The sequence below is a fragment of the Mustela lutreola genome, chromosome 6, assembly GCF_030435805.1.
Source record: "Mustela lutreola isolate mMusLut2 chromosome 6, mMusLut2.pri, whole genome shotgun sequence".
NCBI classification, from domain to species: Eukaryota; Metazoa; Chordata; class Mammalia; order Carnivora; family Mustelidae; genus Mustela; species Mustela lutreola.
In genome coordinates this window covers 149,015,047-149,033,144 of record NC_081295.1, presented here as the reverse complement: position 1 = coordinate 149,033,144, position 18,098 = coordinate 149,015,047, and the positions used below count along the sequence as shown (strand labels likewise).

At 49.2% G+C, this 18,098-nt stretch overlaps 1 protein-coding gene across 1 annotated transcript; it reads left to right on the top strand.

Moving 5' to 3' along the window:
• The first annotated feature begins 7,968 nt into the window (after positions 1-7,968).
• NHLRC1 (NHL repeat containing E3 ubiquitin protein ligase 1) lies at positions 7,969-9,404 on the top strand. The gene has a single exon (XM_059179429.1). The coding sequence runs from the start codon at positions 8,041-8,043 to the stop codon at positions 9,226-9,228; it is 1,188 nt and encodes a 395-aa protein (XP_059035412.1). The 5' UTR covers positions 7,969-8,040; the 3' UTR covers positions 9,229-9,404.
• The last annotated feature ends 8,694 nt before the right edge of the window (positions 9,405-18,098 follow it).

The window sequence follows — 18,098 nt, the reverse complement described above, 5'->3', positions numbered from 1 at the left end:
TGTGTGTGTGTGTACAGTGTGTGCTCTGTTGGTAATGGGGAAGTTTATAAACCCCTTCAACACTGAAGAAATCTACAAACACTCTCCCCGGAAATATGTCATAAGCAGAACACCATGAAAACTTCCTTGGGCTTCAGAGCTGTGGACCTACCCTCCCACCACTTCTGCCCCGTGTAGGAAGTACCTTCTTCGATGCTCTCAGTCACTGGTCTTATTCTAATCCTTAAAAGGCAAGTAAATGGGAGTCTCCAGTCTCACAATGGAACTTGCCTCTCTGTGACCTGCCCCCATCCAGAGCATGGGGTTCTAGAACCCATGACCACCCGACTCCGCCTCTGTAGCCAGTCGAATGAACCAAGGATGGACGACTGACTTGAGTTGGGCTAATTTGATTCTCTTCGGGGATTGTCAGGATTGTGGCGGGAAAAGCAAGGTAGCCACTGAGAGGAGACACAACTGAAGTGTGGCCCCTGGGACTGTGGAGCAGCCACAGTCCATGACACGGATCTGAGAACCAGAGCACGCTGATCTGCAGAAAGAGAAGTGGAGATGGGAGCTGGAGAGGGGCCCCTGGTGTTCCAGATTTCTATTTTCCCTCCTTCCTAAAGCCCAGCTGCACTGGGGAGAAGGCTCCATGTCCCTCTGATATAGAACTCTTTTCTCCTTGCACCCAAAGAATCTTCAATAAAATTGAGATATTCTTATGTAGTTGATTTTTTTTTTTTTAGAGATTTATTTATTTGAGAGAGAGAGCAGGGGGAGAGGCAGAGGGAGGGGGAGAGATGCAAACTCTCCACTGAGTGTGGAGCCCTATGCCAGGGCTCCATCCCATCACCCCGGGATCATGATCCAAGCCTAAATCAAGAGTCTGGTGTTCAACCAGCTGGAGAGACCCAGGTACTCCTGTAGGGTTTTTTTGGTTGTTGTTTTGTTTTGTTTTGTTTTTAACATATTATGTGCCCTCATTGGGAGAATACTGACCTTTTAAAAAGTCTCAAATGGTAGATACATTATATATAGTTCTAGAGCTACTGAATTTTTTTAATGTTTTCTAAAAATGACTTTTATTTAATTTTGGATTTTTTAAAAGGTTTTATTTATTCATTTGACAGGCAGAGATCACAAGTAGGCAGAGAGGCAGGGATGGGGGCGGGGAGCAGACTCCCCACTGAGCAGACCCGATGCAGGGCTCGATCCCAGGACCCTGAGATCATGACCTGAGCCGAAGGCAGCGACTTTAACCCACCGAGCCACCCAGGCGCCCCTAATTTTGGATTTTAAAGAATAGCTTTGCTGAACCTCTGTACCCTGCCAACAGCCATTTATGAAACACCTGCCCTAAGTAGCAGGCACGCGTCCCCAAGCATGTACGCTCAGCGTTTTCACAGCAGGCGGTACAAAACAAGAATTTTAAAAGTGTGTAACAGTCTTCTCGGCGGATGGGTGTGGGAAGATAAATACAAAGCTTTTCAAAGCTTTATCGCCTGCCTGTGGTGAGCTGGAGATTGGGTTGTCTAAAGGGTTAACGGTGTGGGGACCCCAGAAGGTTGCCTGAAAGAGATGTGAGGGCAACTGTCCCCTACGGGGGATTTCTGGGCAAAAGAATGAAGGGACAAATAAAAACATGACCCACAGAAGATGTAGTCCAAATAAGTTTTTCCCATTTTCCACTGCAGTGCATACCTGTTGTTGTTTATTTGAATAAGGAAGAGCGATTCAGAAATGTTTATGCAAATATATATATGTGTGTATGGTACACTTTCTTTGAAGGTCTGTCTTTTAAAAAAATAGAAATGGTCAGAGCACCTGGGTGGCTCAGTCGTTAAGCATCTGTCTTCGGCTCGGGTCATGATCTCAGGGTCCTGGGATCGAGCCCCACATCGGGCTCTCTGCTCAGCGGGGAGCCTGCTTCCTCCTCTCCCACTCCCCTGCTCGTGTTCCCTCTCTCACTGTGTCTCTCTCTGTCAAATAAATAAATAAGATCTTTTAAAAAATAAAAATAAAAAATAAATAAAAATGGTCTTTCATCCTGACAGCTCTGACTTTCCCTCCCTTCTTATCTGATGTGCTTTCTTTTTTATCAAGTGTTACATTACAAATTCGCCAGAGTGGCGAAGTTGATCGGGACAGGACAGAATTCCATATACATACCTTAAAACTCAAACTCACTCTGCTGGGTTTCTACAAAGAGTCACATCCCAGTTTTGTTCATTGTGTGTCGCTTTTATGCATGAACTGAAAAGATACCTCTAAAAACCTGTGACCCCTAACCACTAGGTCTTAACAGACATTTGTTTCACTATTGGTTTTTTCTTTTTTAAAAGATTTTATTTATTTATTTGACAGAGAGAGATCACAAGTAGGCAGAGAGGCAGGCAGAGAGAGGAGGAGGAAGCAGGCTCCCTGCTGAGCAGAGAGCCTGATGCTGGGCTTGATCCCAGGACCCTGGGATCATGACCTGAGCCAAAGGCAGAGGCTTTAACCCACTGAGCCACCCAGGCGCCCCAGTATTGGTTTTTAACACTAGAAGCTCGAAGGAAGATAATCAAGGGAAGTATTTAGCAATAAAATAGACCATGAAACATTAACACTTATTTATATTGAAATAATAAGAAAATAATACTTTCTCACTGCAGACAAACTCAGGAAGCCCAGGAACATCTAGAGAAGAAACACAAAAGTGGCCAAATCCTATCACTAGAGAGAATGACTGCTAATTCTGTGTTGCGTTTTCCTGTTTGTCTGCTCCCACCTGGGAACGTTGTAGACACGTGTAGGTTTCTGCAAAGTTGTGATCAATTCCAACACAGTACTGTATCTTTTCTGTCTTCTCTGGTGCTTCATCTGCCCTTCCCTCATGTCACTAAGGATTTTTTTAAAAACAAGATTTTTAAAAATAGCTTCATCATGTCCTACCATATGGCTGTACCACGATTATGTAATCTTTCCCCCCAAATAGATCTGTCCAGAAGATGTAAGTAGTCTCTCATGGGCTAGAGGAAGACGGATGGATGATTGAAGGCAGCCCTGTTCCAAGGAAGCGTAGGCTCTCCGGGCACAGACTGCACAGGGAACGTCATTCTACAGTGTTCTAAGCCTGCACTAGGGGTGTGTGCGGGGAATGAGCACTCAGCGAGAGCAGATGGGAAGAGAAGAGAAGATTGAGGACGGCACCCTGTGACACCTTTTTAAAATTGAGAAACATTAAAACGTCCAGGTTCCCGTTGCCCACCATACGTCTCGGCTTGTTTCCCGGCAGGCACTTCCAGACATCCGAGCTTGGGTCACCATTCATTCCCACCTCCGCCAAATCTCTCGCCCCTGAGAAAGCACACACAGGGGCACGAGTGACAAAATCAGAGAGCTGGTCAGAGTGCGTGCTGGAAGACAAGATGGCCTGGCGGAAAGCCAAAGCCGGAGATATCCCCACAGCCCAGGGCAGGGTCCACGGAATCACAGGCTGGCCCGAAACGCAAACCGGACCGGCGTGAGAGGGATTCAGGTTGGCAAAGGGTACTCTTGCTCTTGGGGGCTGTAAGCCTGTGCAAAAGCTTCTGCTGTCTTGGCTCCTCCTTTGGAAGATTGTGCATCTCCTCCCTGATCGAGATGCTTCTTTCCTAGGGGCTTTCTCCCCTTCCTTTCTTTCCAGTCACTGTCAGGTACAGACTGGGATGTAACGGCGTCATTGGAATCATTCCAGGATTCCTTTGGAATGGCATGTGAGTGGCATATCTTGCCACACTCGCAAAGCCAGGAGTCCACGCGCCTGAGCACTAACTCCCTCCTACGATTCGTCAGCGTCACCTCTGCTGCAACCACCCTGAGCTAGGTCCCCGTGTCCCCTCCCCTGCCAAGTGCTCCTTTGCACACAGGTCAGCAGCCCCTGACTGCAAGTTCTGTTTTTCAGATGTTTTTGCCCCATATCTCTCAGCGCTTGTTCTAGGTAGAAGCAGGAAGGCTCGGGTGGGCTCTTCTAGAACCTTCTAAGTGAGGAATATTGGAGGGAAGCGTGGGGGAATTCCATGGAGATCCAGCCATGAGGGAAGAAAGAGTCATCATGGGAAGCTCCAAATGTTGGAGTCAGACTCAGGGCATTGCTTTTGTTAATCAGTATGTATGTATGTATGTATGAGGATTAGACTCAATAAGGTATTTGAAAAACCTATCAGCATTGACTCTAGAGATAAGCAAAATGTTTAGTACAGTTCCTGAATAAATGCTACTTTAAAATAGAAAAGTATTTATTTGAGAGAGAGAGAACAAACATGAGTAGGAAGGAGGGGCAGAGGGAGAGGGAGAAGCAGGTTCCCCACTGAGCAGGGAGCCAGATGCAGGACTCGATCCTGGGATCATGGCCTGAGCCAAAGGCATATGCTTAACCCACTGAGCCACCCAGTCGCCCCTAAATGCTACTTTTTAAACAATGCTTCCTATAGTACTAGAGGATCTTGAACGAGAAGGTACAACATCTGGGTTGAATACCTGTAAGTTGCACCCTTTAAGCATTCATCCAATCATCCTTCCATAAAACGTTTGTTGGGCTTCTCCCGTGTCTTAGCTGTATGCTAAGTACAGGGGATAAGGTGTCTCGCAACACCAGATATGGTTCTTGCTCTCCTGGGACTTTATGTTTCCCAGACATAAGAGCAAAAGAAAGAGGGGATGAAGATAAAGAGGAATTTTGGGGTTGTACAAAAAGGAAAACTGGACTCTAGGTTTTGGTAAAGGAGAAAGGCTGGGTTAGGTGGATAGTTTCTATTTCTTTCCATGGAGGGGCAGCAAACTATGAAGAAATTGGCATCTACAGGTGCCCAGCCAGAACGTGGAGATCCTCAACTGTGGGACTCAAACATCCACGTTTTTCGTTTGGAAGCCCTTTGTAATTGAGAAAACCTGAACTCCCGGTCAAATGCCCAAACAGATGTCCACACTTAAGTTGAGCGTCAGGGTCTTGACAGTCCGTCATTGGGATGGATGGTCTGCGCGCGTGCCACAGAGTTTTCCAGAACCCCTGTGCTGTCTAACCACCACATAGTAGAGCGATTACTGCTAACATTCTTAAATAGGTCGGATTTAGGGACGCTTTTTCTGATTTGCCTCACTGAACGCCTCTGCCTCTTGGTGCAGGACTCCCAGTTACCCCGCAGGGGGCAGCAAAGGATAAGAAGAAGCGGTGGGAGCCCCAGGAGGCCCGAGAATCGCACAGAAGGGTCTGCTTGCAGCACTGCCAACGCCAGCCATGAGCTGGAGTCTTTGGGTCCATCTCAAAACGTTGTCAGAGCAGAGGCAAGTTACAAGAAAGTCACGGCTCAATGAAATCAATCTGGAAAGCATCTTGGGAAGGCAATATATTGGAGCACAGACTTTATCCATGCAGCAGCCGCCAGCCACATGCGGAAACAGAGCGTTTCACGTGGGGTCTGTCTGGATTAGGATGTGCTGTGAGTGTAAAACACACACTCGATTTTACTTAGTATGAAAAAACGGCCGTGAAACTTTGTTCATAATCTTTACAGTGGTTACATCTCTAAATGATATTGTTTGGGGGTATTGGGGGGTCAAATAAAATATGCATCAAATTAATTACACTAGTTTCTTTTACTTTTTTAAAAGGTGGTTCCTGGAAATTTTAATATTATATATGTGGCTCTCATATTCCTTTTTTTCTTCTTCTTTCTTTTTTTAAAAATTTTTTTGGAGAGAGCGAGAACAAGTGAGGAAGGGAAGGAGACAGAGATTCTTGAGGAAGCTGCGCGCCTAGCAGGAGCCTGACACGGGGCTCGATTTCAAAATGATTTCATGACCCTGGGATCAATGACCTGAGCCCAAATCTAGTGTCGGACACTTAACCGACTGAGCCACCCAGGGGCCCCTCTGCTATTTCTATTACATAACACTAGCTCTAAACATTTTGTATTTTTGGTGTCCTGAATGTATCTCTTCCCTTCCTTTGGTTTGTTTTCGCTTTTTTCAGTACACTGCACCCCCAACACGGGGCTGGCACTCAAGACTCTGAGATCAAGAGTTGCATGCTCTACGGACTGAGCTAGTCAGGCTCTCCCTGAATATATGTATGTGTATATATATACATATGTATGTATATATATATATTTTATTTTTTATCTATCTTTAAAAGATTTTATTTATCAGAGGAAGAGAGAACAAGCCAGAGAGTGCACAAGCAGGGGGAGCATCAGACAAAGGGAGAAGCAGGATCCCTACTGAGCAGGGAGCCCAATTCCAGAACCCTGGGATCATGACCTGAGCCAAAGGCAGCCCTTTAGGCGACTGAGTCCCCCCAAGCGCCCCTGAATGTTTTTCTTGACTCAAAGATTACTTCAGAAAGTAATTTCTATTTGATGTGATTTTAGTTACATTAAGGCTCCCTTCAGGGGCCTCAAAGGGCATACAAATCCTGTTTTCTCAGAAGTCTAGCAAATAAGAGGATGAAGGTGATAAAATAAAATGACTTAAAATGAAGGGAAGTGATCTGGTATATGGTCTTATAAAACCAATGTCCGTGTAAGGCACTGTGAGGAGGGATGGGGAAGACCGGAAAAATGAGAAGCTGTAGCATCACAATGGATTCCTGAGAGAGCTCATGTTATCTCCTGTTCACACACCTTCAAGCATATGGTACAGGGTCTCTGTTTTCAGCCTTGCCTGAAGCTGGAGGAACCCGGCCTGGTGCTGACTGGAAGGGGCTGCAGTGAGTGGTTTTCAAACTTAGCTGCACATTAGATTCACCCGGGGGGGGGGGGGCCTTCACGAATTCCAGCTGCCCAGGCCGCACTCTGCACCAGCGAAACCTCCAGAGAGGCTCAGGAATTCACCACGTGCCAAGTTTACCAAGGCTGAGAACCTCTGGGATAGAGACGAGAGGGGGCTCTGCAAGCAGCCGGGCTTCAAATCCCAGCCCAGTCCCTTCCTGGCCAGGTGACCCCCGGCCAGATACTTAGCTCTGTGAACTCTACACCAGAAAAGGGGTGAGGGAAATAATAAGCCCTTTATAGGATTGTCCTGAGCTTTAAGTAAGCTAATCCATGTCAACCACTTAAAAGGAGGCAGTACGGATTATGAAGTGCTGCAGCAATTATGATCGCCAGCGTTCTCACTTCATATTCCTCTGGCTGACTTTCCCAGCCATGGCTCCACCATAGGACACTCATTCACCCAGGCCGCGTCTTCTATGGTCCTTTATCATGGCTTTGTTCATTCGCGAATTCTTTTTTTTTTTTTTTTAAATTTTATTTATTTGACAGAGATCACAAGGAGGCACTGGCAGACGGGGGCTGGGGAAGCAGGTTCCCCACAGAGCAGAGAGCCCGATGCGGGGTTCGATCCCACGACCCTGGGATCATGACCTGAGCCGAAGGCAGACGCTTTAATCCACTGAGCCACCCAGGCGCCCCTACACGAATTCATTTTTACGAGTATTCATAAAGCAGCTACTTTACTGCAGGTGTGATGAAGGCAACAGGCACACCTGCCTCACCCCCTCGGTCCCCTCCCCCCCCCCCCCCACGGGTCTGCGTTTCCCAGTCAGATCCTAAGGGTCATGAGCTGTGAGACCGCGCTTTGTGCCTGGCATGTCCTACCACTCAGCACCCAGCACCCAGCACTCAGCACTCAGCACCCAGCACCCAGCGCCACAGGCTGGAGACGGCAGGGTACCACCGCCGGAACACCGTGTTCTAGCTCCTGCTCTGCCACGTGCAGCCTGGGTAATCGGGAGCAAGCTCCGCGAGCTCCTCCAACAGCTGTGCTTCCTCGCGCGTCCAGCGGAGCCGACGCGCCCACACTGTCGCGAAGTCGAGTGGATACAGCCCGCAGGCGTCCACGCCCGGGCCCTCCCGCGTCAGTACCGCGCGCGCCCGCCAGGGGTCAGCAGGCCGCGCCGCCCGGCGGCTGCGCGCTGGACCCGCGACGTCAGCACCGGCGCCGCGCCCCGCCCCGCCCCGTGACCGTGACCGAGCGCGGCGCGCGGACGCGGCGGCCCCGTGGACTGGCGGCGGCCCGGGGAAGGCCGGCGGCCGCGCGATGGGGGCCGAGGCGTCGGGGAGCGGGCCGGCGCTGCAGGAGCTCGTGCGCGAGGCCGAGATCAGCCTGCTCGAGTGCAAGGTGTGCTTTGAGAGGTTCGGCCACCGCCAGCAGCGGCGCCCGCGCAACCTGCCCTGCGGCCACGTGGTGTGCCTGGCCTGCGTGGCCGCCCTGGCGCACCCGCGGACGCTGGCCCTCGAGTGCCCCTTCTGCCGCCGGGCCTGCCGGGGCTGCGACACCAGCGACTGCCTGCCGGTGCTTCACCTCCTGGAGCTCCTGGGCTCGACGCTCCGCCCAGGCCCCGCCGCCCCCCGCGCCGCGCCCTGCGCCCCCGGGGCCCTCACCTGCCACCGCGCTTTCGGAGGCTGGGGGACCCTGGTCAACCCCACGGGCCTGGCGCTGTGTCCCAAGACGGGGCGGGTCGTGGTGGTGCACGACGGCAGGAGGCGGGTCAAGATCTTTGACTCCGGGGGCGGGTGTGCTCACCAGTTTGGAGAGAAGGGGGAGGCTGCCCAGGACGTTAGGTACCCGCTCGATGTCACCGTCACCAACGACTGCCATGTGGTTGTCACCGACGCCGGCGACCGTTCTATCAAAGTGTTTGATTTCTTTGGCCAGATCAAGCTCGTCATTGCAGGCCAGTTCTCCTTACCTTGGGGCGTGGAGACCACCCCGCAGAACAGGGTCGTGGTGACTGATGCGGAGGCAGGCTCGCTGCACCTGCTGGAAGTCGACTTCCCCGAAGGGGTCCTCCAGAGGACAGAGAGGTTGCAAGTTCATCTGTGCAGTCCCCGCGGGGTGGCCGTGTCTTGGCTCACCGGGGCCATTGCTGTCCTAGAGCACCCTCTGGGTCTGGGGAGCGCGGTTGGCAGCACCACGGTGAAGGTGTTCAGCCCGACCATGCAGCTGATCAGCCAGGTGGATAGCTTTGGGCTGAGCCTCTTTTTCCCCTCCAGAATAACTGCCTCCGCCGTGACCTTTGATCACCAGGGGAATGTGATTGTTGCTGATACTACTGGTCAGGCTGTCCTATGCTTAGGAAAACCTGAGGAATTTCCAGTCCTGAAGCCCATCATCACCCACGGTCTTTCCCATCCGGTGGCACTGACCTTCACCAAGGAGAATGCTCTTCTCGTGCTGGACAGTGCAGCCCATTCTATAAAAGTCTACAAGGCGGACTGGGGGTAAAGGGGTGCGGTGGGGGCTCTGGGGTCTGCAGGCACAAGCCCTGGAATGCCACTAATGAATTGTTTAATCTTGGATCGGTTAATCTCATCTCTCCAACAGGGATCATCCTAGCTGCCTGGCAAGCTTACAAAGGTAGAGGTAATTATTAAAGAATAATAATAAAGAAATAAATCTACCGTTTATTGAGTATGTGCTTCCTGTGCTGGGAAATTTGCAAATACTCGCTTCGTGTATTCTTACAGCTGTACGCAGGGAGGTAATGTCTGTTATTAATCCCATTTTAGAGATGAGGAAAACAGACCCAGAGAGTTCAAATGACGTCCCCAAGGTCACATTTATTTACTGTGACAGTCACGATGGGAACTCAACTCGGACTCCCCAACCCCTTTGCTCTTAAATAACATAACAGATACGGGGGGGGGGGGGGGGGGTGTGACTGTATATTGTACAGGTAGCTATTTCTTTTGGTTTGATGTTCAGAGAAAGGAGACTTTCTAGAGAGTTCGGGAGACAAACAGGTTGTTGATGGGCTTGAGTCTTTCAGCTTGCAGCTTCTTTGATGGTGCCTGAGATGGGGGAACTGTGGATTCTGAGTTACTTGACTAAGGAAGACAAGTGAGCTGCCTGTGGAAAAGGTAAACGTGTCTGTTCGGACCTGTGTCTCCTCTGCCACAGGCACTCGGGAAATACTATTTGGTTGGTGCAGCAAGGCCTATATGGGGATGAGTTCAGAAACACTGCAGACCACGCCCCATCTGCACACCTGCTGGGAGAGGCATGGGAGGTGGTCCTGTCACATGGGCGCGTTCGTAGAGGGAGAGTCTCCACTGCCGGCTCCAGACAGGATCTCTGTCTGCCTCTTCATAATTAGTGGTGACCTTAGCTCTCTTGTACGCTTTTCCTCTGCACCTCTTAGCTTGGTCCCATTGTATACACGCGTTCTCAGTGACCAGTTCCCTTGATGTTAAGCCAGCGTTCAGAAATAAAGCTTTGACCAAGAGAAGGCCTGCTCCTTAACGTTGCAGTCGGTAGAGCGAGTAGGGCGAAATTTCAGGTGATGTGGCAGGTTCTTTATAAACTGTGTGTTCTCGGCAAGTGTCAACATCGCAGAGTTTGGGGCTGCTGGGATAGTACCAAACCACGGGGACCTCAGAAGCCGCAGAAAATATAAATTTTTTCTTGGGGGAGGGAATACTGGTTTTGAGAGGTAAGAGTTTACTTTAGGAAAGAGCTGATTTAAAAAAAAAAATCAACAATAGGTTTCTATTGCACAAGCAAGTTTAATAGATATAAGGGAGGAACTGGAGAGAGCCCCCAAATTAGGAGTAGGCTGTGTTCCAGAAGGTTACATTTGTCCTCTGGATCTGAAAGGGAGGCCGTGGTCCGTGCCAGTCCTCAAAAACCCGTTGTCCTTTCAGTGCTTCCCTCATGTCACGCTGAGGTTGCAGGGACCCTGGACCCCGACTTGTAAATGCGTTCCACATAAGGGATTCTGGGGACGACCCTGTTCCCCCACCCTTAGGGGTCATCTTTAGATCAGTGACCTCACAGGTATTCTCAGTTGTGTAGCAAGAAAAGCCACCTCGGGCAGAGACAGGGGTTCAGGCTTGGTCATTTGCAAGTGGGACAAGTGACCTTTAAGAAGTCTCCCTTGGGGGACACCTAGGTGGCTCAGTGGGTTAAAGCCTCTGCCTTCAGCTCAGGTCATGATCCCAGAGTCCTGGGATCGAGCCCCACATTGGGCTCTCTGCTCGGCAGAGAGCCTGCTTCCTCCTCTCTCTCTGCCTGCCTCTTGCCTACTTGTGATCTCTGTCAAATAAATAAATAAATACATACATACATACATAAACAAAATCTTAAAAAAAAAAAAAGTCTCCCTTGGGAACAATGACATTTTAATGGCCCCAGAGTCAGCCATTGAAGGGACTGTCTCCTATCTGCCGTTACCAATGGCATCATCTTTGACTAGAGAGCTGTGCTAGGTCCTTTTCAGACAGCGCCGGTAGGACAGGAGAATTCGCAGTGTGTAGGGTGCTGTGTGGCCCGGGTCCGGCTTGCTACCGTGTCATGACCCAGCCTGAAGGATGGCGTGTGATGAGTCCTTGAGAGATGTGAGAGTGAGTCGGAGAGATGAGAGTGAGGGGCCTCGCTGACGAACTCCAGCCGGCGGGTGGGCAGGCTCGGGAGTGGGGAGGACGGCTACGCAGCAGAAAGACACAGCAGCCCCTCCAGGAATGGTGTCGTGAAGGAGCGGGGCTTCCCTGCAGCCATGAAGCTTCTGGTGCTGGTCTCTGAGCGGCAGACGCTGAATTCCTCTTCTGGCTTGCATTCTTTAAAGCCAGCTGGTTAAAGGGCTTGCAGACAGGCCAGCCCATTCCCATCAGGAGGGTCTGGGCGAGGCAGGAGCCACGGATTGCAACAGGAAAGGAAGGCTCAGAGGTGATGGAGAGGAGCTGGGATGACCCTCCCTTGCCTGGAGACAAAAGAATGTGACTGTAGATCAAACAGGCTCTTTCTGAAGGTCCCCCTCCGTAGCGTCGCGTGCCTTAGGCCGGCACTAACCCCCTCCGTGTAGCACCTGGTGAGTCCCTAAAAGCAAGTGCAGACACTCTGGCTGCTCTGGACTCAGCAGTTCTGGTATCTTCCATCTGTCCAGTTTTGCCCAGTTCCTGATCCGTCAATCATCCCATGTTTGACCTTGTTCCGCCCTCTGACTCGCCACCTGGACTGCTTTCCTCAGTCTTTTTCCTTGGTATTTTCTTTCTTTCTTTCTTTCTTTCTTTCTTTCTTTCTTTCTTTCTTTCTTTCTTTCTTTCTTTTTAAGATTTTATTTATTTATTTGACAGAGAGAGAGATCACAAGTGGGCAGAGAGGTAGAGAGAGTCCGAGCCCCGATGTGGGGCTCGATCCCAGGACCCTGAGATCATGACCTGAGCTGAAGGCAGAGACTTTAACCCACTGAGCCACCCAGGCGCCCTCCTTGGTATTTTCTAAAGACTTCAAGTCCAGATTAATAAACCTCCCCTCTAGCAAGTCCTCACTCTGGATCCCAGAACCCAAGCCATCACCATGACAGGACAGCCTTATCTAGACCTTTCCTCACTCTGCACCCACTTAGTAAATTAGGCATCTTTCTATGGAAGAAGCAGTACTCCATAAGCCTCTGAAAACTGAGGAGAACACACCGGTGAGTGCAGATGTAATCATCCTGACCCCTGCCCCCAGAAGGAGAAGTGCACGCTGGGGGTCAAGGCTCCACTAATAGTGATATGCTACAGTGGTGTCTCATGGTGACTAGGGAGAGGAACTCTGCTCTTGAAGAATATGTAGAAAATATGAGAGCAAAACTGCCAAGACCCACAGCTACCGTCCTGAAGCTAACCTTTGCAACAGAAAGTGCCCAACAAAAGTCATACCGCGGGTTTGATTTGTTTGAAGAAAACTGAGCTTGAACCTCCTGATTTGGATGCCGGGAGTAGGAAACGGTTCCTGAGGGGGCCACACTCTCCTCAATACCCCCACCCCTGACACTAGCTGGGCCCAAGACCACGGGTACACACGGAGCCCCACAAGCCATGAGTCTAAATATCTCCATTACCAACAAAGCCAAATCTGTCAAATAAAATACATCCGTTCCTCTTCCTTTGACAAAGGTAAATATAAATGTTTAAGACACACTTTCATTACAGTCTGGGAAGCCAGGTTCCGTTTTAGAATACTTGGATGGGGTTTATGCTCAATTTTAGAGTGTCGCATTTTAAAGAAAGATCATGATAAGCTGGAGGATGTTTAAAAGGTCTGAAGAAGGGGCTCTGGCTGGCTTGGGAGAGCATGTGACTCTTGATCTCCAGGTTGTGAGTTCGAATCCCACATTGGGTGTAGAGATTTTTAAAATAAATAAATAAACTTTAAAAAATAAAAGTTCTGAAGAAGAATTTAAATAGCATGTTTTTTTTTTTTTGTCAGCCTCTAACAGCTAGAACGTAATCCATGAGGCAAAGATATTTGTGTTGTTCCCAGTGGAATCTCGCCTACACGGAGCGCTGCCTGACACGTGGTAAGCATTGAAAAATACTCATTGAATTAATATATTCTGTCCTAAGGGGTTTTTCTAGACGAGGTATTCCTTTCACCAATAAAAGGGAAGTTCTGTCAGTAGCTGGGTAGTTTGGGGAAGTTGATCCAGAATTAAAGCGATGTGTGGTGAGTTTGCGGAGTAACCCGTAGAGAGTCACAAAGCCTATGGTGACATTGTGGTAGCCTTGGTCGGAACTGGGTGGAGAATTTCATGTTCTCAGTTGCCACATTTCCAATCTCACCGAGCACATGCGACTTTGAGAGATGGGATTCCCTGAGTCACATCTTCTGTCGGATCCTGTCGGATCCCAGCGTGCTGGTTCTCCAACATCGAGCAGTGCTGTCAACACCCGAGAGAAGAGAGGAACTGAAAGTGCTTCTCTCCCCCTCACCTGGTGGTGGGCTTGGACCATTGCAGAAGTCATCTCAGGGGTAAGCTAGCTAATAATCCATAAAGAGGATTCCAGCTTCCGGGAGCCCCTCCCACAGCATGGGCTGCCCAACCACGGACGTTTGTTGACTGACTGGCTGCAAATGGTGACGGATGGGATACCTACAACAGTAGCTGAAGAGCAGCTCATATCTTCCCCCAGAAATAATGACATAAGAGGGGGGCTAATCTCCTGACAAAGGACTGGGGTCAAATCGGTCAGTGGTTTAACTAGCAATGTCTTCAAAGTAGTTATGACAAAAATCTGAAGTCCCATATAGAATGACCATGTGAAATTGTGCATCAAACCATTGCATTTTAGGACCAGGAAAAAAGCTTCGGAATGATTTCAGTGATGCCCACGGCCCACTGAGTCATGAATGGGCTGGTTTACATCACACAAGTCATTAAGGGGAGACCTCGGACTCGAAACTGGATCTTTCCTGAGTCCATATTGACCCTTCTCAAAGGTCAAGGGCTAGGGCTATACACATGAAGAGACAGACAGACATACTTGCATGTAAGCACTGGTACTAGCTCTTTTACTGGTAAAGGGTTTTTTTTTTTTTTTTTTAAGATTTTATTTATTTTTATTTGACAGAAAGAGATCACAAGTAGGCAGAGAGGCAGGAAGAGACAGAGGAGGAAGCAGGCTCCCTGCCGAGCAGAGAGCCTGATGCAGGGCTCGATCTCAGGACCCTGAGATCATGACCTGAGCCGAAGGCAGAGACTTTAACCCACTGAGCCACCCAGGCACCCTACTAGTAAAGTTCTTATGTTCTTTACAGATAGAACTGTTTATCCCAAATTTTCTTTTTTTTTTTAAAGATTTTATATATATATATTTGAGAAAGAGAGAGCGATAGAAAGAATGAGCAGGAAAAGGAGCAGAGACAGAGGGAGAAGCAGACTCCCTGCCAAGTAGGGAGCTTGATCCTAGGGCTCTGGGACCATGACCCAAGCTGAAGGCAGATACCCAACTGACTGAGCCATCCAGGCACCCTGTTCCAAATTTCCTTAAGTTGGCTTATATTTATATTTATTTTTTTTTCTTAGATTTTATTTATTTGAGAGAAGAGAGAGACAGAGATAGTGACAGAGAACACAAATGGAGAGGAGAGAGCCAGACGCAGGGCTCGGTGGACCCCAGGACCCTGAGATCAAGACTGGAGCCAAAGGCTAGGTGCTTAACTGACTGAGCCACCCAGGCACCCCTGTTTCTTTCTCAAATAGCACCCAGGTTTGCATGCATGCTCACCCAAGAAAACCCCATGGTATTTCCAAATTACCAATGAGACCAGGACCCGGAGGCCAGTCTCTTTATCATTGAACACATAGGCCCCTGAGTCCAGGGTCATGAGAATTTGCCCCAAAGGCGCCACATAGCTTTATTGTGTCTCATGGTCACCAAATATTTCATGATGCTCGTTACAGAAAGGACCCCTTGGTTCCAAGGCAGCGTGATGAAGAAACTGAAACATACCTAACATTTTCGTAACACTTGGCAATTGCTCCACAAAGCTGATCATTTCTTTGACCCTCACAGCATCTCTGAGGTAGATGGGGCAGGTCTCGTCCAGGTGACTTGACCAATAAAGAAATAAAGAAGCAGAGACTGACAGAGACAGCATCCTTTCATGATTACACCACCAGATCCTGTTGTGTTTGGGTGTCAGGGTTGCGGGGGAGCAAGTGTTCTCTCTAAATCTCCCTTTGGTGAGTCTCTGTGAAGCTAGGTTGGGGTCCCGCTGCTCTAGAGAAGAAACACGCCCCAGCCATCCCTTGGTGAGCTCCCAGCTACTGTTGACATGGGTTTGTATCGCCCCAGGTGATGATCTTTGGGCAGAATCGTTGCCACCCTCCTGAGTGTCAGAGCTCCAGACTCTACCGTGGATGGGTCCCATGGATTCCCGAGTGCCCCACCATCCGCCCCACGTGGCCTTGGGCAGCTGTGCAGAGAGGCCTGTTTCCATGGCAAGAGCGAGAGCTCTGTCTGGGTCCTAGGAGGACGGCTCTGAGTGAAGAAGGTCGAGTTCTGGTGTTTCCCTGTTTCACCCATTTGTGAAAGAGAAATGAAATGTGCTTGTGAATTTTAGAAATCAGAGAATGTGATGGTTTAGCTGCCCGGCCCACAGTGCCCTGGGGCTCTCTGATCTGACAGGGAATGTCCTACAGGGCTTCCCTCTTAACTGGGGGAGGAACTTCCAAAGTCAAGTGCTGAGGGGCTGATGCCTCTGAAACACTGGGGCCCAATATTCTCTTCCATCTCTCCCTCCTTCTGGGAACCCTTTTCTTGGTGCTCACCAGCGCCCCTGCCAGTTGTGGAAGTAACATACATCCTAATAGCCTTGGAAAACACAAATGAGCATGAAGATATCTAATCACTTTCAATTAGAGAAAACTACTGTTACCATGTTTGAATTGGGTGAGTCATCGCTGCAGAACGAGTATTCCTGGAAATCACTTCATAGATCCTGATTTTGCAAAAACGGTGAATGTGTCATGTAAATTGCAAGCTCTTCTGCAAAGCACATTTAAGTGGCATTTAGCGGAAGTTCAATTTTGGAGATCCCAAAACATGGGAAGCAAAGGCGCCACAATAGAGGGAGAGAGAAGGGTACTCACCAAATAGTCCGTCTGCCTTCCCCGTCTCCCAGCCTCTGTGGTTCAGGTGAGGCCACACGACCGGCCCTAGCTGTGAGCGGAACCCAGGGCGAAGCCATATAATCTCTGTGAACTGAGAACGAAGGAAAAGTAAAGAGACAGGAATGCATCCAGGGAAAGCAGGGGTCTCGAGGTTTCTAATCCAAGTATCATCATTTACGGAAGTAAAATACTTAGATTTTATACAGATTTAAGTGGGCTCTAAGTCAGCTCCTGGTCTTTTCAATCGTATCGAAATTTGCATTATCACCAGGAAAGTTTAGGTTAGCATATGTTTTCAGGATTTTTTATTTTTTATTTTATTTATTTATTTATTTATTTTTAAAGATTTTATTTATTCATTTGACAGACAGAGACCACAAGTAGGCAGAGAGGCAGGCAGAGAGAGAGGAGGAAGCAGGCTCCCGGCTGAGCAGAGAACCCGACGCGGGGCTCGATCCCAGGACCCTGGGATCACGACCTGAGCCGAAGGCAGAGGCTTTAACCCACTGAGCCACCCAGGCGCCCCCAGGATTTTTTATTTTATTTTGCCAGTCACGAGGGTAACTTGGCCCTGCTGCTCAACAAAGGAGAAGAGCTGCTCTAACTATGTGAAGTCGGCGGGGCGGGGGCTGCGTGGTGCTCTGCGGAGTTGCACATGATGCACGTTAGAAGTGCAGGAGCGGGGCGTCTGGGTGGCTCAGTGGGTTAAAGCCTCTGCCTTCAGCTCAGGTCATGATCTCAGGGTCCTGGGATCGAGCCCCACATCGAGCTTTCTGTTTGGCGGGGAGCCTGCTTCCTCCTCTCTCTCTGCTTGCCTCTCTGCCTACTTGTGATCTCTGTCTGTCAAATAAATAAATAAAATCTTTTAAAAAAAAAATTGCAAGAGCGTCCTGCTTTCTTCTCATCAGCCAGTTCTGCATTCTGATGAGCAAAACACTCCAAAACGGGCTTCAGCCGCATGGCCTGTGTCCCCAGACCGACAACTCCCTGCTATTTATTTCCATTTCCAAACTGCTGGTTGATGTATCCGGGCGCACTGTGAAATTGATGAAACCGGGGGCCCATCATGTTACATTTTGGACAACCACAAGTTTGTCCCCCTCCTGGTAGATGACCCCTGAAGTATAAATCTGAAAACCAACAATTTTTCTTTTCTGATAAAGCATAAGAAATCCTTCGTGTGAACATACTGTATTTGCTAGGGGCACTGTATGTACAGGTACACGTGAGGATATCCAAATGCGTTTCAGTCGGGCATGATGCTTATCAGCTCTTTGAGTCATGTCCTCGGCAGGCTCTGGCACTGGGCTTGGACCGGCTTCATGAAAGAGGTTGGGAAATGTTCCTTCTTCCTTTATTTTCTGAAAGGACTGATATAATACTGATGTTATTTCTTCCTAAATATTTGGTATCTGATGGCCAGGAAATTTCTTGGTGTTTGTGAGTGTGTCTGGAGATTAGAGTTGTTTTCTCTGGGAAGATTGAGCAGTTAGAGTTTATGCAACCATACTGGAAAAGAAAGTCTATCCATTAAAAAAAAAGTTTTAAGGGCACCTGGGTGGCTCAATTAGTTGTGTGTCTGCCTTCAGCTCAGGTCATGATCTCGGGGTTCTGGGATTGAGCTCCACATCGGGGGAATGGGGGGGAAGTCCCTGTTCAGCAGGGAGTCTGCTTCTCCCTCTCCCTCTACCCCTCCCCACTGTCTCTGTGCCTGCTC

Excerpts from the sequence above, each read along its gene's own strand:
- NHLRC1 (XM_059179429.1), top strand. The coding sequence starts at position 8,041 with ATGGGGGCCGAGGCGTCGGGGAGCGGGCCGGCGCTGCAGGAGCTCGTG.